The following is a 26168-nucleotide window of genomic DNA, read 5'->3' as shown; positions in this document are numbered from 1 at the left end:
CTGCCCCAGAAGCTTACCTCTGAGGAACCACATAATTCATCCCATGCGAGGTTGCGAAGGGTTTAGTCCTTCCCCTGGCCGCATTTCACACACACATTCGTCTTGCCGGGGGAGTGAAGCCCATCAGTGGCGCGGGTGGAGAAGCTTCATCGTTTCCGTACCTCTACATTGCGCAACCTGTGCGTCTCTCGTCTGCTTATCCACGAAGACAGAGTACCTCCTTTTCCTGATCCGTTCGGCACGCACACCCATCTGCCTGGGCGCAACCCCGGAGAAGGGAGTCCCTTCTTTCATGAGCGGGGTGGGAAAGGCCAGGAAGAGAAGAAGCACCACCCCAAGCCAGCACAGGTCCAGAATTCCTCTTCATCAAAGTCTCGGCCGCCGTCCGGCGACAGCGACACATCTCGTCCATCTCGGCCGTCAAACCGCTTCAACTTCGGTGTGAGCCACCGAACTGCATCATATCCCCCTTGTCCCACCTTCGTCCATCTTCTTCTCTTTTTCTCCCTCTCTCTCACACAGACACACACCTGACCGAGCCGGATACACGCACAAACTGAGCGACTTTCATCTCACCCGCCCACATCGTTCGATTTTTTCCCTCCTCCTTTCGCACCTGTCCCCATCCATTCGTCGTCGAGTCTTCTCCCTCTCCGTCTCCCCATCCCACATGCCAATCTCCATCTCTCCGCGAGACCCGTAACGCACGAATCCCGTTTAGGAACCGTTGTCGACTTTTCTTTCTTTCTTCCTTTTCGTATCACCGAGGTCGTTCATCCAGGACCCGAACTGTCGGTGATTCCAGATATCCGGAATTGTGGAGGCCAAAGGAGCGAGCCAATCTCCTATCCGTCGCCGCCGTCGCAGGTCGTTGTGTCCCAAGCGTCGTAGAATCCCGGAGGAAAATCAGTCTCTTCATCAGTGATCTCGGTCCAGATCTCCACAAAATCGCAACACCCCTAACCCGCGGGAGGAGAAAGAAGAAGAGAAGAAGAAGAAAAAAAGTGTCAAATCAAGCACACAAATCTTCTCTGCCAACTGCAAAGTGACCAAAGATGGGTAAGCGTCCATGATTTCCGTTTGGCGAAACCGTATACGCCGCCCTACCCCCCCTCCCACTCCAACGTCTCACTCCCCAGCATCAACACCCCGCCCCATCTCAAGGTCCCCCTCTCCCTCTTTTCCCCAAAGAATGATTGTCAAACCCGGTGGATTGGTTGCAACGGTGTCCAGCCCCGTGGGACTACCACGAGCCCGTGGGGACCATAAGAAGATGCTTCTTCCCCACGGGAAGGACGTGGGATGATACTTGTCCAGGCCATCGCCCAGTCTCGTCCCTTCATCTTCATCTCCATCTCACCGTCCCCGCGTTTTCTTCCTTTCTCCTTCTCCATCTCTTCTTCTCAAGTCCATTCTCACTCTCACTCATCCGTCCATCTCATTTTCTTCGAGCCTTCCTCCGTCCGTCGAGGGAATCGTGTCGTTATCGTATCGGGTTCTAATGGTTAACCCTGACCTTGCAGCGGAATCGGTGTCAGAGTCGTCGTCCGTCGGCAAGCAGCATATTCCAACCTTTAAACACGCCATGGGAGGCGAAGAGACCCACGAGGAGCACGCCGTCGGCAGCATGCTTCCTCCTCACCCCGAGGAGGAGCAGCTGTGGTGGTCGCGCGTCCGCGAGAACTGCCAGGATGGTTTCTCTGAGTTCTTTGGAACCATGATTATGATCCTCTTTGGCGACGGTGTCGTTGCTCAGGTCGTTCTTAGCAACAACACCAAGGGTGACTACCAGAGTATTTCCTGGGGTTGGGGGTAAGTTTTCATATTCCATTCCTGCGATTGTACTTCACAAGCGCGGGTTTCCATTGTGAAATTCTTGGAGAGAGATCTTGAAAGAAGAAGAGGAGGAGAGTAGGAGACAAGAACTGAGTACTAACTCATGGGTCATAGATTGGCAGTTATGTTCGGCGTCTACGTGGGCAAGAAATCCGGCGGTCATCTCAACCCAGCAGTGACACTCGCCAACTGCGTATACCGCGGCCACCCGTGGCGAAAGTTCCCCATCTACTTCATCGGCCAGCTCCTGGGCGCCATGGCGGGCGCCTTCATTGTGTACGGAAACTACAAAAGCGCCATTGACAACTTTGAGGGCGGCCATGGCATCCGCACCGTCGGAGGCGTCAACTCGTCGGCCGGCATCTTTTGCACGTACCCAGCCGCCTTCATGACCCGGACGGGCATGTTCTTTTCGGAAATTGTCGCGTCCACCATTCTCATGTTTTGCATCTTCGCCCTCGCCGACCCGACCAACGGAGCCGCCGGCCCCTTTATGCCCCTGGCCCTCTTCTTCCTCATTTTCGGCATTGGTGCCTGCTTTGGTTGGGAGACGGGCTACGCCATCAACCTGGCTCGTGACTTTGGCCCCCGCCTGGTTTCGTACATTGTCGGATACGGGTCTGATGTGTGGTCCGCCGGTGGATATTATTTCTGGGTAAGCAGAAGGATCCTTTCCTGCCTCGGCCCCTTTTTTTCCTCACGGGGCCGAAAAAGCCGTCGTGTGGCGAATTCGTCTCCCCTCTCCTGAGTTCTCGTGACTAATATCCCGTTTCCATAGATCCCCATGGTTGCCCCCTTCTTCGGCACCCTCTTTGGCGGCTTCCTGTACGACGTCTTCATCTTCACCGGCGAGAGCCCCATCAACACGCCCTACTTTGGCCTCACCCGACTCTTCAAACCTCGCCGGGACGTCTGGTCCAACACCTATAAGAACCGCTTGGATAAGGTGTAAAGATGGATCTCACCTCCCCTTCCTCTGGGTGGCCATCTACGTGTGCCCATTTTGTGTGTATGATGATGAGAAAGTGTGAGACATGTTGTCTTCCATCTTGTTGAGTGATGAGATTGCCACCGGGAATCCCATTGTGTGGGTGGAATTGTCTTCACAATGAAGACACACACACCCTCACGGTAATCCCCTTTTTGAGTGTGCGAGTGAGAAGGCAAAGAAACTGGCAGACTATGATACCACGGGTTTCGGATGACGAGAGAAGAGAGAGTGAGAGACTGGGACGGGCGACCGACTTCAAAATTCTTCCCCCTTTTCGAAGAAACTCGACAATCTTGGCTTGACAGCGCGCACTTGCGCGTTTCCAGAGCAAGCCAAGCGAAACAGAAAAAAATTAAAATGGGAAGAAGAAAGGAACAAGACAAAAGAGAGGCTTGCCTTACGATCAAACCAAAAAGCAAATACGGGCGAATCGTTTCATGAGCTTCCTACAGCTTTCCATCGTTCCTGTTTTGTTTGTTGCTGCTGCTGGTATGCTGCCACTTTTTGTGTCCGTGTTGGGGATGAAGCGATTACTGCTGGTGTTGGTATCGGGTTATTGGGTGGGCAGGATTAGCGGTGTCAATTTCCAAATCACAAAAAGTTTCAAAGTTCAAGAGGTTGTCTCCGTTCTCTCGCCGTGTCTGTGACTACATGGAAAAGAAGTCAGGAAGAAATGCCAATCAAGGGCAGGAACATCTCCCTCAGCTACGATGTGCGCGCATGGCATCAATTAGTATGGTCGTCCAGGACCCTTGAAAACATGGCAAGTAAGCCACTTCGCTGGAAGATTGGCACGATGCCCGAGGGCGGGCCAGGTCCGGCGCTGTGAACAATTCTTCCGTCAAGTCGGCGATTTTTGCTCAGAGATGATTTACGGGGGGAGGGCCTGCCCAGAGTCTCTAGCGGGAAACCTGCCCACGTTACCGGAATTGCTTCCAGCAGCAGCTGAGAGCCACCAGCCAAAATATCCAGACCAACGAGTGCTCGCACTTTGCATGCAATCAATGATAGCGTGGACTTGCATCCGTTGGGGCTGGGATCCGGTGAGGAGAATGGGGTCCCGTCTCTGGCCTCTGGCCTGTGAGGGGTTCCCAATTGACCCCGAGTACCTGGGTTAGCGGTTGCACAGTCTCTTTTGGAATGTCCGAAATCCAATAGTTTCATGGACTCGGCATCCGCATTCTGTAGCAATCGTAGCAAAGGGTCCCCCCAGTCATGATCCATTTCTACCCCCAGCTTGGGGAAACTGTTGTCCCCATGGGCAGGCATCTGCACTGTCTGTAGCCGAATCTTGACCTTGTTGCACACCTTGAGACGGCAGAAAGTAGAAGATGGATAGTTAGCGACCTACCGTGTAAGCTGCGTCAAAGCTTAGACAATGCAACACCCATGCTTCCAATGTGCATCTGGACCAATGCCCTGCAATCCATTTTTCAGGAATTGTGCGCATTGCGAGGACTTCGGATGGCCCAAGGTAAGTCGTCAAGCTTTTGTGGCGACTTGCAAATTCGTAAGAAAGGTGCGCTTAGCTTGCAATGGAGATGGGCAGAGTTGAGAGTGTGGTCTGTTGTCGCCTGAACTACCGTCCACGGCAAGGCGGGAGCGAGCGCGTATTGGACGGCGTGACAACGGGAAGTGATGTCCAGAAGTGGTCGCTTGGCGAGAAACTCGGATGACCATCCTCTGGGAGTGCCTGATGCCCAATCACTGGAATGTGTTTCCTGTTTGTACAGCTGCAGCAAAGTTGCGATGCGAGGCGGAGCAAAGCCGTGTGCAAGCGGACGTCGCGTGTGTAAGTCTGTCGGGCGGTGGACTGTATTGTCACTGCTGCGTATATTGACTTCGAAATCGTGGTTGGTTCGATGAGAGACTGAGACTGCCAAACTCTGAGCGAAGCTGATCCGTGAGACAGCTGTCTCCGATCGCAATGGCCCTGTTCAAGAGGTCGGCGAACGTTGACCGTTGCGAGATAAGGTTGTGCCAGGTGCGTCGTCTGGAAGCGCGGGGTAGCAAACAGCTAAGGTGTAGAGGACCTGCAGGTAGGAAACTTCGCTGTCAAGCTGAATCTTGGGACCTAGTCCACATTACTCAGATTGGCTGGAAGGTTTGGTAGCGCGCGTCGACGGACTCTGCGATTGATACTTGTTATGAGTGCTAAGATTGGCACTCTAGCTGCGTATTAGTCGAAGGGAGTGAACGACTATTCGAGCTGGGTTGTGTGGCCGTCGCTGACAGGGAATTGGCTCGCAGTACTGGGATAGACTGGGGAACAGATTCGGCCACGCCTTTGCCAGGCTGAGTAACAAGAAACCGACTGATCGGGGAGCCGAGCTGTGGACTGTTTAGGACTGGTAGCATTTCCACATATGTGCCACTTCATCTTCCTTGCTCCCACTTCTTTGCACGCGAGTGGCAGGGGGCGGCGCGGGATGTTCGGCGTGGCACTACGGGGTGTAGCCGTGGCGGCCGTGGGACGTGCAGTGAGAACTTGGTGGCGGCGACGGACGACTGGCGTGTACCTGCGGCTGCGGGTGCGGTGCGGATGCAACAACGGTGTCCCTACCGTGGTCGTATTCTGGCCAGGCCAGCACTCTGTACGTACCCATACAAGATCATGTCGAGGTACATGGCACAGTCAGAGTGACTTGTTAGTCGACCTCGGATGCCGGCGGCTGTAGGGGTATTGCGCGTGATCGTAGAGAGTCGCGGAAATAGCTGGTTCAGCTGACTTGTAGGCTTAGTGGGTAGTGGTTAATCGTGGGTATGCGATGCCATGGCGGACGGGCTACCCGAAGATATGTAGGTGAAGAAAAACTACGCAGGCTTGACTGTACGGCGTTTGGTTGTGGAAAATCCCGACAATTCGGTCACCAAGATGGCGCGGCGTCTGTGTGGTCTAGCCATAGCTATCCGTCGCCGAGAGCCAAAAACAGGAGGTAACAGAGGAGGATGGCATCTGGTTCTTAAGATGAACTAGATATCCGCCTTACAAAAAAAATCCTTGGGCTCGGTGAGACCCCTTGGACCATGGGCAAGCCTCACAATCGGGCCTCAACTTCAGAAGTGAGGCGAGACCCAGAGTAATCAGGCCCCTATGAAAGGGCCGACATGTGAGAATTATGGGCGATAAGGGTAGTTAGTGGCAGTATGGCGTGGCGCTGGGTGGGCAAACATCCCACGATGGACTCTAATGGAGACGTTGGGAGGAGTCGAGGAGGAGAAATCCGTCGCGGGCCATTCGCCGGGCCGATTGCTGGTCGCCGTTTGGCAGCGGTGATTGTTGCTGCGGCGTCTGCAATGCGTGTCTCAAGATCCAGCAGGTGAGCTGCTGATTCTGCAGTGAGCGTGATTGGGTTGCTGTGCTGGGTTGTGGTACTGTTCGACTTCGTACTGCTGCGACAGACGTGGTGACGGGGATGCAACACCGAGGCCGAGCGAGAGGTAAACCCGTAGTCTCGCCATCTGCCAGCTTAAGTGGAGCAAATTGGGTGGGTGAGGAAAAAAAAAAAAAAAGGAAAGGAAAGGAAAGGGTGGAGAAGTGGAAGGACGGGAAAAGAGGGCCAGGGCTGGGTTGGCTCGCGGCAGGGGCTAAAGTGGAAAAGCATGGGACGGAACGGGAATGAAGCCAATGGGACCTTGCCAGATTGGGTACGTACGTACCTCGTAGTCAGCAGGAGCCCCTCGTTCCCGTCCTTCCAGATTTCCGCCGGAGGATTCCGCCGATCATTGCGAACTGACTCCAAATCTCGGACCCCACCTTCTCAGACTCTTTATGTGGGGCCTGGGCGGCGCCTTCTCCAATTCTTCTTCAATTGTCGGTGATACCAACCGAGAGGACCGAGACAGGGGCGGTCGTCTCAGCAGTACCGAGAGCATGCCGAAAGCGTGTCGCCGTCTCGGGCGCGACACACCGAGGTGCAGATGGACCCTTGATGGCACATTTGAGGCTCTGACCCAGAAACACCATGCGGATGGGATGGCACCGACGTCCCTTTCCCACCTCCAGATTTGCGTGCCTTTCCCCATTCATTTCTCCATACTGGATCCTGCGCCGTTATCGACATGACGAACAAGAAGCGGGACTCCCTTCTACATTGTACCTACTGTGTACGTAGTAAGGTAGGTAGGTACCCACAGCAAGTTGAGCAACATGTCCTGACTTTCTGCCTCTGCTGACTAGTTGCTAGCTCGGAGTGAGCTCGGTGCCATGATGTCAGACCCCGACTCGAGTGCTCTGCTGCTCCCGGAAACCTTTGCCATGCACCACGGGTAGCTTTGGTCGCCCCCGTCCACCATGTTGTGAGCAATCATGCCGTTGGTAATTTGCAAAGCAGCGAACCTGGAAACAGTCCTTAGGTAGCAATTCATGGCATACTGTGTATGCTGAGGTGGCATAGCACAGGCCATAGGGAATGCAGGGTGGTCAGCCAAGGTATCAAATCTCAAGATGGGAGTCGGGCGTCGGGGGGCCATACCGCAGACGCGCCTGCGACCACGTGGGGGTAAGCTCCAATGCGAGCGATGCTGAGCTCTGAACTGGCGTCTGAACTGGCGTCCTTTGTCCGTGTCCATCGATCGCTACCGGCCAAAGCTGCATGTCTCTCTCTCTCTCTGCCCCCGTCCGTCCCCCGATCTCCGTCATCACAGGTATCTCCGCCACCCCCTCCCCCGATCTACTTTTAGCCTCTGCTGGTTTTCATTATTTTTTTTTTTCTCACTTTCGCTCACCCGTTGTTCGCCCATCTCCGCTGCCTACCTCCCCTGTTCCCGCCCAACGGAAGATTTTTGCTCGTGCCAAACAGGACCATTCCCTCTCGAGCTCGGTGTGTCATTCCACGAATAAAAGCCCAAAGTTGCGGTTGAAGCGGTCCAGCCCGGACAGCTCCCTGCTTTCCTACCACCGACCACCGGAATCCACCTACCAACCTGCCCATCTGCCGATCGACATCCTCAACTCTCGATCCCTCTTAAGCCTTGAGCTTCCTCTCCCTTCCTGCTTCAGATTACTTCTTCTCCCCTCCTTCACTTTTTGATTTTCCAAGATCATCAACCGGTGAACCCCTCCCCCAATCTCGTACACATCAATATCGAGGGACATCAACCACAGACAGGGCATCCCACTTCACAATCCCTGGGACTGTCACCCCATCCTCTTCGTACTCGGTCTAGACCTCACCGAGCAACGAGAAAAGAAGAAGAGAGACAACACCCGCCAGAATGGCGTCTCGTTTCTCGAGCCTGAGAAGGCCCATCGCCGTCGCTGCCGCCGCGGCAACCGGTGGTGTCGTCGCCTACTCGACCTTCCTCAGCGGCCGCGGCGCCCACAACTTCGACCAGGCCCTCGTCGAGCTCAAGCGCGACGACCAGGGCAAGATCATTCCGCCCTCGTTCCCCGCCACAAAGGACCGCGCCTCCCAGCTGGCCGACCTGCGTGCCCACAACTCCGACGCCCAAGAGTATGACCTCCTCGTCATCGGCGGCGGCGCCACGGGAACCGGCATTGCCCTCGACGCCGTCACCCGTGGCCTCAAGGTCGCTCTCGTCGAGCGCGACGACTTCTCCGCCGGCACCTCCTCCAAGAGCACCAAGCTCGTCCACGGCGGCGTCCGCTACCTCGAAAAGGCCGTCTGGAACCTCGACTACTCCCAGCTCGAGCTCGTCATGGAGGCCCTCCACGAGCGCAAGACCTTCCTCAACGTCGCCCCGCACCTGTCTTCTTCCTTGCCCATCCTCCTGCCCATCCAAAAGTGGTGGCAGACCCCTTACTTCTGGGCCGGCACAAAGGCCTACGACCTCCTCGCCGGCTCCCAAGGGCTCGAGAGCTCCTACTACGTCTCCACCAAGAAGGCCATGGAGGCCTTCCCCAAGCTCAGAAAGGACAACATGGTCGGCGCCCTCGTCTACTATGACGGCCAGCACAACGACTCCCGCATGAACGTCTCCCTCGCCCTCACGGCCGCCTTCTACGGCGCCACCGTCCTCAACCACGTCGAAGTCACCTCCCTGGAAAAGAACTCTACAACCGGTAAGGTCACGGGCGCTCAAGTCCGCGACGTCAAGTCCCCCGGCAGCGCCCCCTTCACCGTCCGCGCCAAGGGCGTCATCAACGCCACCGGCCCCTTTGCCGACGCCATCGAATGTATGGACAACCCGGACCGCAAGCCCATTGTCGCCCCGGCCTCTGGTGCTCATATCATGCTGCCTGGTGACATCTGCCCCAATGGAATCGGTCTTCTGGATGCTGCTACCTCGGACGGTCGCGTCATCTTTGTTCTGCCCTGGCAAGGATACACTCTGGCTGGAACCACGGATAACGCTGCACCCGTCGAGCGCGAGCCCATCGCTCGCGAGGACGACATCAAGTTCATTCTCAAGGAGGTCAACAAGCTGATTACCCCCGAGTCTGCCCTGTCCCGCGCCGATGTCCTTTCTGCCTGGTCCGGTAAGTTTTTGCGTCTCTCTCCCTCTTCCTCTCTCCGCAATGTCACACGATGAGAAAACTGACATTCCTACTAGGAATCCGCCCCCTGGTCAAGGACCCCAACGCCAAGAACACCGAATCCCTCGTCCGCTCCCACCTCGTCACCGTCTCCGACTCCGGCCTCCTCACCTGCGCCGGCGGCAAGTGGACAACCTACCGCCAAATGGCCGAAGACGCCGTCGACGAAGCCATCAAGACCTTCAACCTCAAGCCCCAACCCGTCTCCCTCCCCGACATCTCCGGTGCTGGCCTCGCCCCCCTCACCACAACCGGCGCCTGCATCACCACGAACATCCCCCTCGTCGGCGCCCACGGCTTCTCAAAGCACCTCCCTGGCCACCTCATCTCCCACTTCTCCCTCGACAGCGACGTAGCCCACCACCTGGCCCACAACTACGGCGACCGCGCCTGGTCCGTCGTCGCCCAACCCCAGGACCGCGACCGCATCATCCCCAACTTCCCCTTTGTCGAGGGTGAGATCCGTCACGGCGTCCGCGCCGAGGCGGCCCTCACCGCCACCGACCTCATCTCTCGCCGCACCCGCCTCGCCTTCCTCGACGCCGAGTCCGCACTGCGCGCCCTCCCGCGCGTAATCGACGTCATGACCGAGGAGCTTGGCTGGGACGCGGCCCGCAAGGACCAGGAGTGGACCGAGACGGTTCACTTCCTCCGCTCCATGGGCCTGTCGCCCGAGCAATTCGGCGTCACCCGCGCCGAGGTCCTTCGCAGCGGCAGCGCCACCTCGGCGTACGCGCCCAAGTCGCAGATTGCGGCCTCGGCTAGCGGTATCAAGTTCGCTCCGAACGAGATCCAGGCTGGCGGTGCTCTGGCGAGAAACATTACCGAGGCATAAGAGCACTTCTCTTTAGAGATGTCTTTTGTCTACTATTTCTTTGTGTTGATGATACGAGTGAGCGAGTGAGAAAGAGAAAGAAAGAAAGAAAGAGAGACACACACACAGAGAGAGAGAGAGCATTTTGGCCGAAAAAGTAAAAAGATGGTTTTCTCCGGAAAACAGTTTGGAACCGAGCTGATGACGCTCCATTGTGTTGATTTTAGGATTGAATGAACCCTGGGATACCTAGATAGACGGGTATGGCGTCTTGGGAAAGGGATGGCATTTTTGAGAGCACGCTGTGTACGATTTTCTCATCTGTTCCAACCTCTTTTGGTTTTTTCTTTAGTAGCATTCCGCGTGGCATCAACGCCAGGTACTTCCATCTCCAAGATGAGAAATTGGACCCTTTGTGCCTAGCAATTACCCACATAAGATGGCTTCGACCATTGAATATCAAGATATCATTTATATGCTAATTTCTACTGTTTGCTTATCTTTCTACATGCTGAAAGGATACGTGAAGGGCGCTTCGTCTAACTCTATTATGCCCTTCTGGTTCTCTTTACGCGACTGCGCCCGAATTCTCAAACCCGATGGAACATTGAATCAGTTCCCCGTATATAGCGAGTCATGATCGGGTTCATGAAACTCGTGGATGACATCTTAATACCCAAAGAACGACGTCAGCGCCGTGACTCGCGGCAACAACTGGCGAGCAATCTCAACTCATTCAGTCTTCTTCTCTGGAGACAGGACGCGCCACTGGTCCGTACTCTTCAGTCCGAAGCCCTCGGCGATATCGCACCCGCCCCGACCCCATTTCAGCTCAAAGACCTTGCGCCCCGCGGCGACCAGCACCTCAAAGGCCTCTGCGAACCCGGCGGCATCGTAGTAGTACGGCTCGCCTTCGCCTCCGTGCTGGCTCTTTTGCCACGAGTTGCGGTTGTGGTCGCTGTCCCTGTACTTGTAGTTGGTCATGTCGAGGCCCGTCTTGACCACGGAGCGGAAGTAGTCCGCCTCGTCCAGGGCGGTGGTGTTTGTCGCGAGGTCCTTGTTTCGCCTGCCGCCCTTTTTCTCGGCCTCTGGTTTCTTCTCGGTCGGCGGCGGGGGCGAGGGATTCGGGTCGACAAACTTTGGGACCGCGCCCGGCACCCTGTAGAGAACCGAAAGGTCCTCGAGGTGTGTCGAGATATCGTTGATGAGGCCCGCCCGACGATGCTTCATCGTCCAGCCGTCCATGGCCAGGCGCGCGTTCATGTCGCAGTCGGTCGCGTAGTACGGGATCAGCGAGTCCCACCCGCCAATGGCGTCCATCGCGGCGCGGTTCACCAGCGTCAGGTGGTCGTACTGGTACCACCTGAAACCCCACTTCTCCTTGCGCCTGACCGTGGTGTCGAGATCGCGTAGGCAGTTTTCGTAGATTGTGCGGTAACCCTGCTGTCCCGCCGCGGACGGGTTCATGACCTCGTTCTGCTCCTCGTCGTCGTAGAATTCCCATTTCCGATCGCCGGGCCGGTGGGTGTCGTCTTTGCCGTCCTCAAAGGAGAAGACGAGGACGTCTTGGTGGGAGTAAAAGTAGTATGGCCAGTCGTTCTTGTGCGCCTCGTGCAGGAACATGTTTTGCATCTGCGAGAAGGAGAGCAGCGCGGGTGCCTGGATGATGTTGACGCCCAGCCGCTTCAGCGTCGTGTGGTTGAGGTAGAACTGGTTCTGGAGGGAGAGCTTGCCCTGGGCGTTGGCGAACTGGACGCCGGTATTTTCGAGGACGTGTATGCTCGACGGGGGCCAGCCGGCTGTGATGTAGCTCACGACGCATTGTAGGAGGATGGGCCATTGGCGGGTGAAGCCGATGAAGAGCGGCGGCTGCGCATCGAGGCCGTAGTCTCTGTGTAGGTCCTTGCGTGGGACATTGTGCGCGGGGATCGAGGGGGGCGGCGAGTCGGTGTTGGCGAGGAGGGGAAAAGGGTCGATTACCGGGGGCGAGGTGTACGTGGGCGCTGGCTTGTAGACTGGCGTTTCGGAGGAGAGCGACTGCTTGTGATCCTTGTCCTCTGAAGAAGGCGGCGCGGTGTTGGTGTGTTTTGCGAGGTCGTAGAGGGAGTCGAGGTTGATGATGCTCGCGTGGAAGCGGACGAGGACGATGACCAGGGCGAAGAGCGCGGCTAGGGGGAGGATTGTCCGCAGGCGGGAGTGGAGGGCGACCATTGTTGATTCGGAGAGAGCTCTCGATCAGCGCATCGGGAGTGGCAAGAGGGGAGTGCGGTCGAGCTCGGCGAGGCTCGTGGAAGACGACATGGCAGGAAGGGGAGGTTGCGCCGCGACGCAGACGGGAGTCGACGATAATAAGCTGGGGATCATCATGGTGCGACGGCGAGAGAGCGGCGTGGGTGTGACGAGTGGGCTAAGGTACGTTGCGTAACTGGGGGGTACGTTCCTTCAGCCGCGTGTCTCTGTTGCAAAGAATGCAGGAAATGGGCGAGTTTCTCAGACACACACAGGGGAAAGTGCCATGCAGCTTCCTTGCTGGTTTGGTTCCGGAGGTGGGTGAGTGTGTGGGTGAGTGTGTGGGAGGCGCAACTTTTTTTGGGTCCTACAAGTGAAGGACGTTCTAGAGCTGCGAGATTGGGGCGGTGGCCTACTGCGCTAGTGCCATAAGAGGCTTAGCCGACGCGGGACGATTGAGTGTCTTTCCGCCCAGCTTGTTAGTCTCCGTTGGACAATTGTCCAATCAGATCAGGGCGCGTTCTCGTGGTCGGAACATGGTAGATTACGTGGGGGCCGAATCCTGGACGTTACAGGCACTTCATCATCGGGCAACACTAAGAGAGAGCATACAAATTCTGTAATGAGATTCGATTCGATTTAGACCCTGACTGTAAAGTGTGAAAACCGTTCTAGCTTTGATAATCCCTGATATCATTGCTGTTCCGCAAGCATAGACTGTGTCAATTAAAACTTACTATCCAGCTGAATCTGATTAGAGTACTTTACAATGGAACCTCTGTCAACCCTGTCGGCGCCAGACCCGGATAGACTGAAACGATCGTCAACCAATCCAGGTAAATAAAATTCTAGAGCTTTGAGTTTCTGAGTCACTTATCAGACAGGCTAAAAGAATGGTTAAACTGGGTTTGCCAAATCAATGGGCTGTCCAAGTACCTTTGGAAGGGCAGAGTACGAGTGATTGTTACTTTCACGAGACGTCAAGATAGAGGTCAAATGTGTACAATTAGGAAAAGTTTGAGTTGTTGTTCATCGATATCCTGGCATTACCCTGCGTAACCCTAGTATCTTGGGCAACCTAATGTCAGAACGAATATTCGTGCACCGAGATCTGCTCAGGGGTGAACCTTGAGTGTCGCCTGTTTGAATGGCGACTAGGCTGGCGATTTGAACATCGTCTAAAGACTCTTCATCCTTTTCTGCATGAAAGTTTAAGTTGTCTAACATGTTAATGACAAAGTGTGGTAAATTAATAGTCTCACCCCTCATTGAAACCCGAAATTTGCTAATAGTGTCCACCATGAAGACGCCCGCGGCTAGTAGTGTCCGGTACAATATCACGCGATAGTCCCGAGGAGAAAATGAGTAGCAAGGAAAGTAAAAGCCTGAACATGTGAAGGTGGCTCATCGTGGACTGTATGCCTAAAGGGTTCAACTTTTATATCCGCTTACCTTAAGAAACATATCGCTCAAGAGTCAACCGTGATATTGACTTCCAAAAGCATATTCATGGACTTTGATATTAGTCCTAATCAGGCAGTCACTTCAACGACAGACGCGGGTGAAAACAGAATGAGAATATGCTAACAGCTAAATGAATACCCATACAGTCACTGACCCCTCCTCAACGCCCCTAGGCGTGCCTCAGACCATACAGGAAGGAGCTATAGGGACCAACAGCCCTTCACCTGCCATCACCAAAGACCACGAGTCGAGATGCCTGATCGGGTGACTACCTCGGTGAAGCTCCCGAGGTTTTCATGCGGCCCCATTTCGATTCACCATGTGGTCAATCTTTTTTTGCCTTCTTTTTCGTTTTGTCTTTTTGACAAATTTTTCAAAGTAGGAAGGTGTGCGCAATATCTCACATTTGCAGTCAAACGCCACTTGTCTTCTTTGAAGCACATAGCCGCTGAGAACACAAACATTCCATAAAAGTGCCTTTTCGCAGAAGGAGTTTCTCTGGCCACTTTTCAACAGGAAATTTCGACAGCCGCATGCAAAACTGAATGACACTCGAGGTCCCCATCGGGAATGGTGAAATGACTACCGCGGCAGTTTGATCCGCTGAATGTCTTGATCGTACAGCCCCTTGAGAAATTAGACGTTGTACAAATTGAGACTAACGGATAGACACACCTCTTCTCGAGGGCTTTGATGGATCTCTTGTTGGTGACAGGGATGCAGCGGTATGCCCCGCTGCCAGTCACCTCAAAGGTGCTCTGGCCTGTCGTGCAAAGGTCGTCACTGAAAGACACGACCTTGGCCCAGTCGTTCCTGACTTCGAGATTGGCTGGGTTGGCCAAGGCCACAGCAGCGAAGAGAGAAGCAATGATGGCAGGATTGAAAAAATGCATCGTAATTGCCTGGTTTTTCTGAGCTTACAGTTCAAGATCCGATTAAAGAAGTAGCCCTCTATATATACTCACGGAAATGCTATAGAAAAACAGACAGAAACCGGATAGGACTGCAAGAGTAGATGGCAATGTGTCCGACGACGCCTTCTGGATCATATGATTCGGACGAGCTGGAAAGCATTCAAAAATATCGTGGAGGTTCTACAAATGAACCACAAGCAGGATTCTTGCTGACGTTGGCGCAAGCCCTTGTTCCAGCACACCTGAGTTCTCGCACAGTATCGTCATGCCTGTCCCCGGCCAAGTTCTTTACCTAGGAATACCTGCTTTTCATGCGTTTGTACGAGTTAAGTGTGATACGAACGCCCAGTATAAGATGTCATCGTGTTACTCGGCTCTCGAATCCTGAATCAGGATCACTTCAAGCGCCAAACCATTGCCCAGCAGCAAAAGCGATCCATGCAAGGCAACAGTCATTCAAGTTTTGGGTTTCACGGACTTCACAACTATCGGAAGCACCTAGTGAAAATGTTTGGTAGAGGAGATTGGATGACACTGGAACGATGAAGAGCCCTCGTGAATGTCGATGAATGATTGGCGTTTGAAGAAGAGTAGACAAGATCATATGCGATACAGTGGCTCAATCCTTTTCTTCCTGAAGGGTTGAACAGTTGCTGAGGTACACATCACGGCTGATCATGGCCAATCATCCTCGTCCCAGGCATTGGAGAAGAAAGAAGTTTGGAGTCAATTGAACCGACGAGAAGCGCGGGGTAAAACTCCAACTGCACCGGAGAAACACCGACTCGGCTTTGTTGGATTATGTAAACCAGAGCGTGCACTTTAACCCCGCCAAAAAGCGCATTGGGCCGGCTCACCCCGCCACAGGGCGTGGAATGCAGGACCGAACATCGGGACGGCCGATTACGCCATTCAAAACGCTTCAGACGGGAATGGGTCTCGAGCTACCGTGAAGCAAATCAGCGTCTGCCAATTTTCGGAGCTTCTTTTTGGAGCTGGGTAATCGAGAGGTCGACTCACTACCTTTCGCCGTGCTGCTCCGGTTCCTCTCATCCACTGCCTCTCCTTTCACGTTCCATGACCTCCCTCGTCCTCCCTCTCTTCCGGTCGCGCATCACCAGCAGCAGCACCGCCAGACGAGGTTTCCATTCAACCGCAATGTCTCTCAGCAGCAAGCTCAAGCCCGCAGCCCGCGTTGCCGGCCGGCGCCAGGATGTCTGGTGTGTACTGAGATCCCGGTCGTCAGAGACAACTTGCGCCAGCGCAGCTGCGCTTGTGACGCTTCTGTGGAGGCCGGCGATGGGTGGAAAAAGTGCATAATGCTAACGGTGAGATCAGGTCCATCATCAACGAGGCCGCTGCCGCCTCTCCGAAACAGCCCATCGTGAACATGGGCCAGGGGTTCTTCGGCTACAACCCTCCCGACTTCATCCTCAACGCCGCCAAGCAAGCGCTGGACCGCGTCGAGTGCAACCAGTACAGCCCTACCAAGGGCCGTCCGAGACTCAAGAAGGCCATCGCCGACGCCTACTCTCCTTATTGGGGCCGCAAGCTTGACCCTGAGACCGAGGTCACCATCACCACTGGCGCAAACGAGGGTGAGATGACGACTCCCAACGGGGGAGTGGAACGATCCTAGGACCGTGGACTGACTGGTGACCAGGCATGCTGAGTGCTTTCATGGCTTTCATTGAGCCCGGTGATGAGGTCATTGTCTTTGAGCCCTTCTTTGACCAGTAAGCTGAGCCCTGGGTGCTCTCCGTGATACGTCTCAGATATGCTGACTCTCGAAAAGGTACATTAGCAACATCGAGATGCCCGGCGGCAAGATCACCTACGTTCCACTGCATCCTCCCACAGACGGCGCCACGGTGACATCGTCCGCCGCCAACTGGACCATCGACTTTGAGGAGCTTGAACGTGCCATCACACCAAAGACCAAGATGATCGTCCTCAACACACCGCGTTCGTCGTCACTCTCTTGCCAGATAATCGAGGTAGTAACCGTTTTTGGCTGACACCCTGACACAGACAACCCCGTTGGCAAGGTCTTCTCCAAGGAGGAGCTCCAGAAGATTGGCGACCTGTGCGTCAAGAACGAGATCATCATCCTCTCCGATGAGGTCTACGATCGCCTGTACTACGTTCCCTTCACGAGAGTCGCCACGCTCTCGCCCGAGGTTGAGCGCCTCACCATCACCGTCGGCTCCGCGGGCAAGAACTTTTACGCCACCGGCTGGCGCGTCGGCTGGCTCATGGGTCCTGCCGAGCTCATCCAGCACGTTTCCGCCGCGCACACTCGCATCTGTTACTCTTCCGTCTCGCCTCTTCAAGAAGCCTGCGCTGTTGGTATGCTTGCGATCCCTTCCTCCTTCTGCTTTTTCTACTTCTTCATCAACCTCCGATCCGAGTGAGACTAACTTCCGTCCAACAGGTTTCGAGCAAGCCGAAAAGGAAGGATTCTGGGACGAGACGATCAAGGACATGAAGGGCAAGATGGACCGCTTCAACGAAGTATGGAAGGAGCTTGGCATGCCCTACTCAGAGCCCGAGGGCGGCTACTTTGTTCTCGTGAACATGGCCAAGGTTAAGCTGCCCGAGGACTACCCGTTTCCGCCCCACGTCGCCAGTCGCCCGCGCGACTTCAAGCTCGCGTGGTTCCTCATCCAGGAGGTGGGCGTCGCCGCCATCCCGCCAACCGAGTTCTATACGGATCCCAACGCGCACATTGCAGCGGACTACATCCGCTTCGCCGTTTGCAAGGAGGACGAGGTCCTCGAGACCGCTAAGGAGCGTCTTCGTGGGTTGAAGAAGTATATCAAGGAATAGATGTGGCGACTACTAATAAAAGGATCAAGATGCGGTGACGAGTATGTATCAAGCCTTGCCATTTTTTCCATTTTCCACTGTCTCAAAAAAGAAAAGTGAATAGACAATACCGAACTATACAGTTTCTGCCTTGAATAAGTCTCTGCCGCCCATTTCTAGTTGACATGTACACTCATCTACGCCTCATTGCATCAAATGACGAACCCCCAGCGCTCAATATCGATGACGATGTCGGTGGCTGAGCCCACCACCCACGGAGGGCGCGCAAGCATCGCCAACGCCCCCGAGAGCTCCGCCTTCCTGGCAGATGTTTGTAGGGCCGCAGTACGTGATGAAGAGAAGGCCCGAGTCGCCTGGGACAGGGACACCTGCTGGGGCACACCAAAAGACAGACTGGTTGACGTGCGCGTCGTCGATGGGCTGTCTGCCCGACGTCAGGGCCCCTTCAATCGCCTTGCGATTCCTTGCGTCTATGCTCGACGTTAGACCAGCGGGGGGTGAAGGGTTTTTCATGAATGAGAGACGAAGTGGATAGTGGGAAAGGGGTACGCACCAACTTTGAGGAGGCGCGAGCCGCAGTAGGTTTCGGCCTGGGTACAGACCACGGCGTCGGCGGCGCTGGCGAGCGTGATGATGATGGTTGTGATGAGAGCGAGACGAGACATTGTGATCGTTTTTTTTTTCCTTCTTTCTTTTCTTGTTCTCGGAAATTATGATTGAAGACTGTTGAATAAATTTTGCTGCAAGGTATCGATTTGTCTGAGTCTTGATGTGGCCGTTGAAGGGATGCCAGCTCTCCCTTTGGTATCCCTTCGACCCAGGGCGAGCGTGACGATGGGAAGGGCAAGGGTTAAGCTCCGGTTCCGAGTAACATGATTGAAGGGCCTTTGACAATTAGGACGCATGTGGTTATTGCATACTTTGTGATGCGGTCGCATCCTGTGTGATGCTTTTGTGGTGTTTCCCCTCGTGCTCGACTGGATGGCGGATGAGACGCCGTCACCACGAAATAACAAGGTTGATTGATAATGGGGACAAACGCAGGACATTCGACTCAATCACGAGTGCAAAAGTCAAGATACCACATTTATGTAGCAAGGATGCTTGATGCAATCATTGACCTGTGTCTCAAGGCCTATCAAGCTACCCGAAAACCTATAAGGGTATCACGAGACCTCGACGCCTCAACCATGATCCAGACCCAACCGATATCCATGCTCATTACCTTTGAAAAAGCCCAAACGCCAGTCAAAGCCACTAAACTGCCCAGACTGTCACTGCTGCCCGAAGCTCGAATACCATGAAAAGAGACATCGTGAGGCCCGAATGGTGAAATGATGTACTGCCATGGGAAAAGATGCAAGATCATTAGGCCTCGCCCTTTTTCTCGCCGCCCTGCATCTCGACCTCTTCCTCAGCGCCCTCGTCCTTGACAGCAACCTTAGCGACAGCGGCTCTCTTCTTGGCGGGCGTGGCGCGCTTCTTCTTGGGCGTCTCAACGGCGAGCGTCGCCTCGCCGTCCGAGTTAGCGGCGAGCTCGTCGCCGTCGTCGGAACCAGCAGCGGCGGCGGCCGTGGTCTTCTTCTTGGCCGGGGTGGTGCGCTTGCGCTTGGCGGGGGTCGAGGCGGGGCTGCTGCTCTCGTTGACGGGGGCAGGAAGGTCCGCGAAGAGCTTCTTCTTGATGCCGCTCCAGGCATTGGAGGCGGAGCGGGGGTTGGTCATGCCGCAGGCGGCGGCCAGCTTTTGGTAGTCGACCTGGAGGGAGAAGAAACGAAGAGAGTTGTCAGTTGCACAGGGTTTTTGAAGAGGTGCTGATGGAGGAGGTGGTGGATGGGAGTAGCACTTACTTCGGGAATGCTCTTCATGGAGCCCCAAGCGTTCTTGAGGATCTCGAGCTCGCGCTCGGTGAGGGCGGGCTTGGGGGCAGCCTCGGAGGAAGAGCCGGCAGAAGACATGATGAATGAGTCTTGCTGATGTTGTGATGGGGATGGAATTTTCTATGATGAGGAGACGTAAAGTTGCAAGTAGATATGCAAGAGTTTACAGCAGTTGCAGGTTGTGGTGGTCCTGGGGGATGAAGTGAGAGGAAGAATGTGTGGCTGGGTGAACGGAGGAAATTTTAGAAGAGGAGGAATTCCGAATGGGATGGGATGTAGAAGAAGACCCTGCAAGCTAATCGAATGGGAAAGAGCTTTTTATGGGAGGACTTCAGGCAGATAAATGGCAGACGGTACCTTAGTCGGCAACCAGATGAAGAGTTTGGAGAAGGAAAAGGCAGGTATGAGAGTGTTGTCGAGTACGGAATCTGAGAGTGAAGATGATCATGTGAGCGAATGAGTTCACTTGAATTCAAAGGTGAAGAGAAGATCACCTTATCCTTATTGGGTGAATAATAGAAATTCAAATAGGAAGGAACCATAACGCAGCTATCTGAAGGGCAAGAGGTGGGTAAAGGTGGTGGACGGAAAGTGCGTTGAAGGCAACAGCAGTTCACAATCAAGGCAGTCAAGACGGGGAACACCATCATTGACACCGACTAAAATTGAAACGGCGAAACATAGTCATGGTCAACTGCAGGGCATACTGACAATGGACTTTCTGACATACTTCTACTTTCATAGATGTGCATTGCCTTAGTTACCAAGGCATGTGGAAAGTTTCGAACCAGTCTTTGAGAAACGTTTCCGAGGTTCTCTATTAACTATAGGATGTTTGACTTGAATACTTAACAAGTTTCTGTCAATCGCGTCTCACACTTGAGCTCCTTCTTCATTCAGCAAGCGGAAAAGGTCTACTGCGCCTGGTTTTCCGAAGAATCGGCAGGCAGCAACTCCATGCTGAAGACTCGATGAATATAGGTTGCGAGGTACGGGGTTCAGCTTAAATGCTTCAAGCAGAGTGAGAATATGAGTACGTAGCAATGAATTTCTTGAGAAGAACTCCTGGGGTTAAATTTTCAATAGTATTGGGTACTTCTCTTTCGCTCATTCGTATAATGCATTTCAATAACCCCCCTTAACCGAAACAATACGCTACAACACCTACCAATCCCAGAACGACAACCCATTTGATATCACCTTTCTTATAAATGTGAGAGCACCTTCTTGATGATCATTTGGAGCTTCTCGTGATATGTCTCATGGTCGTTGACATGAGAGAATGGAACAGCAGGAATACTTTTCCCAGAAATGAACATAGCGGTTCCCCACCGTCTTCTAGGCTATAGTTGAGCAAGTGCTCTTTCCGAATAGTGTGCCGGTCTTGCACATGCTTAAAGCCAGAACTTCAAGGAGTGCGACCCGCGTACATTGCCGCTTGTTAATGTTTAAGTTCGGTCGGAAGAGCTTCGGGTGCTTCTCTTGCTCGCTTTGCACCCGAGACATCGTGAGCTTGTCCCAAAATGGAGGTTCGGAAGACGCCGATACATCTGTTATGAAGGGTCAGGCTCAATTACTCGCGAGGTGCGTAAATGGTAGGCTAAGGAACCATTCTGCGCTCAGTACCACCTGGCTAAAGGGGACGTCTGCTCCTGAAGCCCACCCCCCTCCTTTCAAGGATGCAGAACCCGTGTAACCGCGTTGGGTGTGCAGCAATACCCCGGTTCCAACAACTTACATAGTAGGTATTCGAATCCCAGCTTATCAAATTGCATCGCACCTTATCAAATCAACAGACTACAAGCATCATATGGCTCCGGAGTTAAGAGGCCTTTTCCGCGGCCGGGGTTGCCGCACCCTAGTACCTTGGCTTCGCACCCTGCGGCCCGTCCCTGACAACATCTCATCTGGCGGCTGAAGTTTTAACGCGCTGCCGGGATCTTTCTGCTTCCTACTGAGATTTCTGAACGCAGAGTTGATCATTAATCTCGAGGCTTGACTATCTTATCTGGTCAACGACGAATTCACGAGCAACATGATGAATTCCTGGATTGGGTGCGGCACCTCCGGCTATCCGCGGTCATGTATCTCACCCATAATGCCAACCTTTTTGACGTTGGAAAAATGCGTTTTCCAACAAAAGTTCATAGTTCTTGCCAAGATACTCTATGAATGCCGAGGAAAAGAGTCTTGGTATTGATGATTGTGAGTCATGCCATACTCAACTGAGTAATTGACGAACAACAACGAAACAGACTTTTCATTTATTGCGAACAAGGGTCTGGCCACCGGAATAGAACCTGGTCCCAGAGTCTTTCCGTTGTAACCATTTGATTACGACCCAGCTCATCCTGGCAGTTCACTCACACGGATTAAAGTCATCACGTCCTCACAATTGAAACTCTCGAGTATCAGGTGAGTATGAGATGCATCTTTATTCAGATACATAATTTCAGTACTTTGAATAGTTAGTTATGAAGATAGCAGCAACATTCATGTACGGTTACGACTTGGCTCTGTAGAGTTGTATTGGCGAGACTATCCTTCGCAGTCTATTGTTTCTAGTTCACATCACGTACCGAAACTAAGGTACCGTGTGACCTCCGAGTGCAATAACGAATCAGAAAATCTCTTACAGCCACATAACATCTCATAACACTTGGATAGATGTAGTCACTCGATGCCTTTTTGCCTTCCGTAAGTTTAAATCTAACCCATTGATGCAGCGTGACGTGATAGCAGAATAATGTGATAACCACAGTGCTACTTTGGCAAGCTGCAATGCAGCCCGTATATATACCAGAAGGCGGGGATTCAGGATCATCACTGTAATAAACAATCGACGGCCTCTTTGCTCTCTCAGTTTTTTAAAACAAAATTGATTCAATTCGCTTCATGTTAAAATGAGTCTGTGCCAAATTTAAGCAGAACAGAGAGGGAATCCTAAACTAACACCACCAATGCCAATTTTTTTCCGAAACCTTTCCTTGCATATCAAAACAAATCCAAGCGCAAAAACAAATTCCTGTGAAAATGCCTTAATCAAAGTGAATGCGCCACATTTCTCTGGGCGAACCAGCCGTGAAGTCACTGCGCGTATGCATGGCCAGGATGTTGTCGCTGACCAGCAGATCGCCCTGCTCCCAGGAAAAGTAGAGAGTATTTCTCCGGTCGTGGAGGAGCGAGTCAATGGCGTTGCAAATCTCGGTGCTCTCGCTCTCGCTCACGCCCTCGATGGCCACGTTGGTCGGGTCAAAGGCGGTCTTGGACTGCGGCCAGGGCTCGTGGTAGCGGATGCAGGGCTCTCCGGTCGTCGGGTGGTCGACAACGAGGGGGAGGCCGACCATCTTGGTGGAGTCGAACGACATGGTCTGGACGCTCCAGGTGAGCTGCCGGAGTCTGTCCAGAGACAGGTGAGGGGGCAGGTTCTGGAAGAGGAGTCGCGAAGGCGTGAAGAGGGTGAAGCCGGTATCACTCGGTGAGGGAGTAATGGAGGTGAAAAACTGGAACCTGTTTTTTTTTCGGTGTGTTAGAGAAAGAAGCTCAAGAAAGTTTTCGCTTGACAGTTTCGCTTGACAAATTCGCCACAGCTGGGGGAAAGGGGGGGTGGAAAAGGTGGGAGACCGCTTACTTGGGAGGGTTGGGAAGAAGCTTCTCAGTTCCGTCCGCCTGGGTCACTTTGTGGGTCTTGAACAGCCCATCAAAGTGGAATGGCATCCACTCGGCTGACAGAACGTTGTTCAGACCACGAGTGTCGGCACCCTGGTCCTTCACCTCCAAGACGAGGCCGAACTTCCAGGGCAGTGGGGTGCCGAACTCCTCCGACTTCTTGACGAACAGGTCGCGGTCTTTCGTCTTTGTGAATCCCCTCATGATGACGGGGGAGTTGACCTCGGCGATGGCGCGGACCTTTTGCGCGTCAACGTCGTGGATGGAGAGCTTCTTGGAGCCGGGGGCCGGGCGGATGACGAGACCGCAGGGGTACAATGGCTCAAAGGTGACGTCCGACTTCCACTGTAGCAGGTCGCTCTTCTCGCGGAAGTAGCTGGGTCTTGCGTCCTCGTAGACGAGCTCGTACTTGGGGTCGTTCTCAAAGTCGACGCGGGGACCGGTGGTGATTGCGCCGCTCAGGCTGAAGGCGATGGAGCAGTGCCAGGGGGTGGTGTAGTAGGAAGAGGTAGGAAGAGGGCTGATGGAGATCTTGGTCTCGCCGGTGGAGGGGTGGATGGACAGGCGGATGTGGTCGCGGAAGTTTTCGCGGACGGCGCGGGCAAAGGCCTTTGTTTAGAATGTTAGAATTTGAGAGAAAAGAAGAGTACAATTCATGTTGCGACTTACATCACCACGTTGCAGCATCTGCTTGGAGATATACTCGATGCCAGTCTTGAACTTGGTCTTGGAGCGATCCGCACCGACGGGGTAGACATGGCGCAAATCAGTCTCGAGGAATTTGATGTATCCGCGATATGTCAAGCAGGTGTCCTCGTTCTTGGAGATCTCGTTGGAAGGATCGTAGTCGGCTCGTCCAAAGGTGTTGAGAAGGGCACGGCGGAAGTTGGTGGCGTTTGCAACGTAGGTGATCTCCTCGAGCTTGGTAGGGAGGTTAGGAAGGTGAACGAGGTCCTGAAGGCGGGAAAAGTCGATGTTGCTCAAACGCTTCTCGGCAGCAATGCCGCGCAGAGTCTCTCCATATGTCCAGACCTCCTTATCAGGGACACCGAGAAGGTCGTTGTATACAAGACCGTCAGAGATGATGGTGAGTTTTGCGCCAGGCTCATAGATATCCTTGATCGCAGAGCAGAGACCGTTGAGGTTCGCCAAGGCGAACTCTTCGGCCTTATCCGGCAGACGGCTGAGGACCTTGTCTTTTGTGTTGGGCGACTTGAAGGGGAAAGCGGGAAGACACATGCGGATTGGGCTCTGAGTCTTGACTTTTCTGTAAATCTGGGAGAGGAAGCCAAGTCTGCCCTCAAGCTCAGCAGGGCCTGTCTCATGTGGCCGTTTGAGGCGGTAGCGGCAGATGATGTCCAGAATGTCGGCAGCTTTAGAGAGGGCTTCGTCGTCCATCATCTGAGGTGCCACCTTGGAGATGAGCTGAACCTCTGGTGACGGTTGGCGAACCGGTGTTTCGACAAGAGAGGGCATGTCGTTGGTTGTGGCTAAAGTAGTAGAGACCGGGGGGTGTGAGAAAAAGATGGAGGGGAAGTGTGAAGGGTAAGGGGAGGCTTGAGTATCAAGATAAACGACGATCAAAGTAAGTTTAAAGCTGGCAGATGCAGCTGGGTCTTCATGCAATTTGAGCCTGGTCTAGAATTGCAAAACCTTCCAAAGGCTCGGGAGAGGCAACCGGCTTATATCCAGCTGCCTTTCGCGGAATGGTTTGCCAGCGTTGCATCTGCATGCTATGTACAGACACACCCGGAGATGACGATCAAACGGAAAGGGCCATGGCAAGGAGCAGCGGGCCAAGTCGCGGTACTGGCCGCGATGGGCTTGGAGCTGCATCAGGTCACATCTGGCCATCCCCCATATGAAGGCCCATAACGGTCTTATTCCGGTGTTGCTCATCCACAGTTACCGTGGTTGTTCGATACTCTCTATGTCGCCACTAGGGGTCAATAGAAAATTGTCTAGAAGGATGGCAAGATGGTAAGGATTGTCCACAGAATCAGAAGCATCAGGCATCCTAACCCTGTCAGTGGCTGTCATACCATGCATGACCTTCTTTTTTTTTTCCCTTTATTCACGTTTAGTCATTTTCCCTACTCTTCATTCGACTTCCATCGTCGATCGAGTCAGTGCTCCCAACCCCACCGCCCAGGAGGAACGAGCCCATCAGGACCAAGAAACTCATGCGCTCCATCGGGACATGGACCAATTTTGAAGGGCTGACAGCTAATGACCCACGTCACGGTGGACCAACTGGCATTGCCGGCTAAAGCCTCAAAGGGGAAGCTGTCTGGCCACTGGCTAGTCCAAGATCTAAGTTGTAGCCGCGCGGGAGTCGTCAAGGGAAGGTGGATAGATCCTGTTTTTTGCATCCTTTAAGTCCTGGTGGGAGGCGTACCAGTGTGGGGAGGGAACCACTTGGACGAAAACAGAATCGAGCCACCAACGTTGGCCTAGTCTCTTGACAGTCTGGTTCATCCCAGGTTGAACCGCGGCAGATGGGTGGCTCAACCGTTGGAACATACTATGTACGGTGGTCACAGAGACGACTAGTAGGGGGGGCCAGATTCCGCACCGGCAGGATGCTCCCGTGCCTGTGGGGACAGGGCAGCCCCCCCCCGAGTATTGCAAAAGCGCGCCTTACCCGATCGGCCTCTCTGGACCGGGACACGATGTCCGGGATGGCATGGCGAAAGATTGGGAGGGCCACGGCGCAGATTCCTCGACTGGGCAGGTCTTGCCAGATAGCCGGGATTGCAGCTGCGTTGCTACATTGGCATGTCGTAGCGTGTCACATCAAGATCGTCGGAACAACATTCAGTTTTGTTAGGTCGATTACCCTTTGCGGAGTGCATCCACAGTCATGTGTGGTTGATGTGAAGCATTCGATTCCGTGTCAGGAATGACCCCGGCGCGCTCCGAGATCAGACGATTACCCGCGGTATTTCTTCGAGCATCGGCCACACCGGGGGGGGGGAGGGGGCTCGGCACAAGGCACGGCACACCCTTCGGCGGTCGACCGTAACTGGTCCCCGGATCTGGCCTT

At 54.0% G+C, this 26168-nt stretch overlaps 8 protein-coding genes across 8 annotated transcripts; 3 read left to right on the top strand and 5 right to left on the bottom strand.

Moving 5' to 3' along the window:
- Positions 1-1501: 1501 nt before the first annotated feature.
- On the top strand, positions 1502-2788 carry CORC01_04072 (MIP family channel protein; the record flags this gene model as incomplete). Its single annotated transcript, XM_022615720.1, has 3 exons — positions 1502-1812; positions 1951-2491; positions 2615-2788. The coding sequence occupies 3 exons, from the start codon at positions 1502-1504 to the stop codon at positions 2786-2788; spliced, it is 1026 nt and encodes a 341-aa protein (XP_022477897.1).
- A 5256-nt stretch (positions 2789-8044) lies between these two features.
- Positions 8045-10161, top strand: CORC01_04071 (FAD dependent oxidoreductase; the record flags this gene model as incomplete). The annotated part of the gene is made up of 2 exons (XM_022615719.1): positions 8045-9269; positions 9344-10161. 2 exons carry the CDS (start codon positions 8045-8047, stop codon positions 10159-10161), a joined length of 2043 nt encoding a protein of 680 aa, XP_022477896.1.
- Positions 10162-10872: 711 nt separating this feature from the next.
- CORC01_04070 (uncharacterized protein) lies at positions 10873-12351 on the bottom strand (the record flags this gene model as incomplete). The annotated part of the gene is made up of 1 exon (XM_022615718.1): positions 10873-12351. One exon carries the CDS (start codon positions 12349-12351, stop codon positions 10873-10875), a length of 1479 nt encoding a protein of 492 aa, XP_022477895.1.
- A 1991-nt stretch (positions 12352-14342) lies between these two features.
- On the bottom strand, positions 14343-14726 carry CORC01_04069 (uncharacterized protein; the record flags this gene model as incomplete). The annotated part of the gene is made up of 2 exons (XM_022615717.1): positions 14343-14460; positions 14509-14726. The coding sequence occupies 2 exons, from the start codon at positions 14724-14726 to the stop codon at positions 14343-14345; spliced, it is 336 nt and encodes a 111-aa protein (XP_022477894.1).
- A 1098-nt stretch (positions 14727-15824) lies between these two features.
- On the top strand, positions 15825-17576 carry CORC01_04068 (aminotransferase class I and II; the record flags this gene model as incomplete). Its single annotated transcript, XM_022615716.1, has 6 exons — positions 15825-15967; positions 16086-16345; positions 16411-16483; positions 16543-16712; positions 16779-17096; positions 17182-17576. The coding sequence occupies 6 exons, from the start codon at positions 15825-15827 to the stop codon at positions 17574-17576; spliced, it is 1359 nt and encodes a 452-aa protein (XP_022477893.1).
- Positions 17577-17789: 213 nt separating this feature from the next.
- CORC01_04067 (uncharacterized protein) lies at positions 17790-18241 on the bottom strand (the record flags this gene model as incomplete). The annotated part of the gene is made up of 2 exons (XM_022615715.1): positions 17790-18046; positions 18130-18241. The coding sequence occupies 2 exons, from the start codon at positions 18239-18241 to the stop codon at positions 17790-17792; spliced, it is 369 nt and encodes a 122-aa protein (XP_022477892.1).
- Positions 18242-18944: 703 nt separating this feature from the next.
- Positions 18945-19531, bottom strand: CORC01_04066 (uncharacterized protein; the record flags this gene model as incomplete). The annotated part of the gene is made up of 2 exons (XM_022615714.1): positions 18945-19331; positions 19424-19531. 2 exons carry the CDS (start codon positions 19529-19531, stop codon positions 18945-18947), a joined length of 495 nt encoding a protein of 164 aa, XP_022477891.1.
- A 2960-nt stretch (positions 19532-22491) lies between these two features.
- On the bottom strand, positions 22492-24697 carry CORC01_04065 (taurine catabolism dioxygenase TauD; the record flags this gene model as incomplete). The annotated part of the gene is made up of 3 exons (XM_022615713.1): positions 22492-22963; positions 23085-23731; positions 23792-24697. Coding segments are annotated over 3 exons (2025 nt in total), but the record flags the coding sequence as incomplete, so codon positions are not given.
- Positions 24698-26168: the final 1471 nt, after the last annotated feature.

Source organism: Colletotrichum orchidophilum (genome assembly GCF_001831195.1).
Source record: "Colletotrichum orchidophilum strain IMI 309357 chromosome Unknown Scaffold_25.1, whole genome shotgun sequence".
NCBI lineage: Eukaryota > Fungi > Ascomycota > Sordariomycetes > Glomerellales > Glomerellaceae > Colletotrichum > Colletotrichum orchidophilum.
Note: the sequence above shows the minus strand (reverse complement) of the source record. Positions and strands in the feature narration are given on the sequence as shown.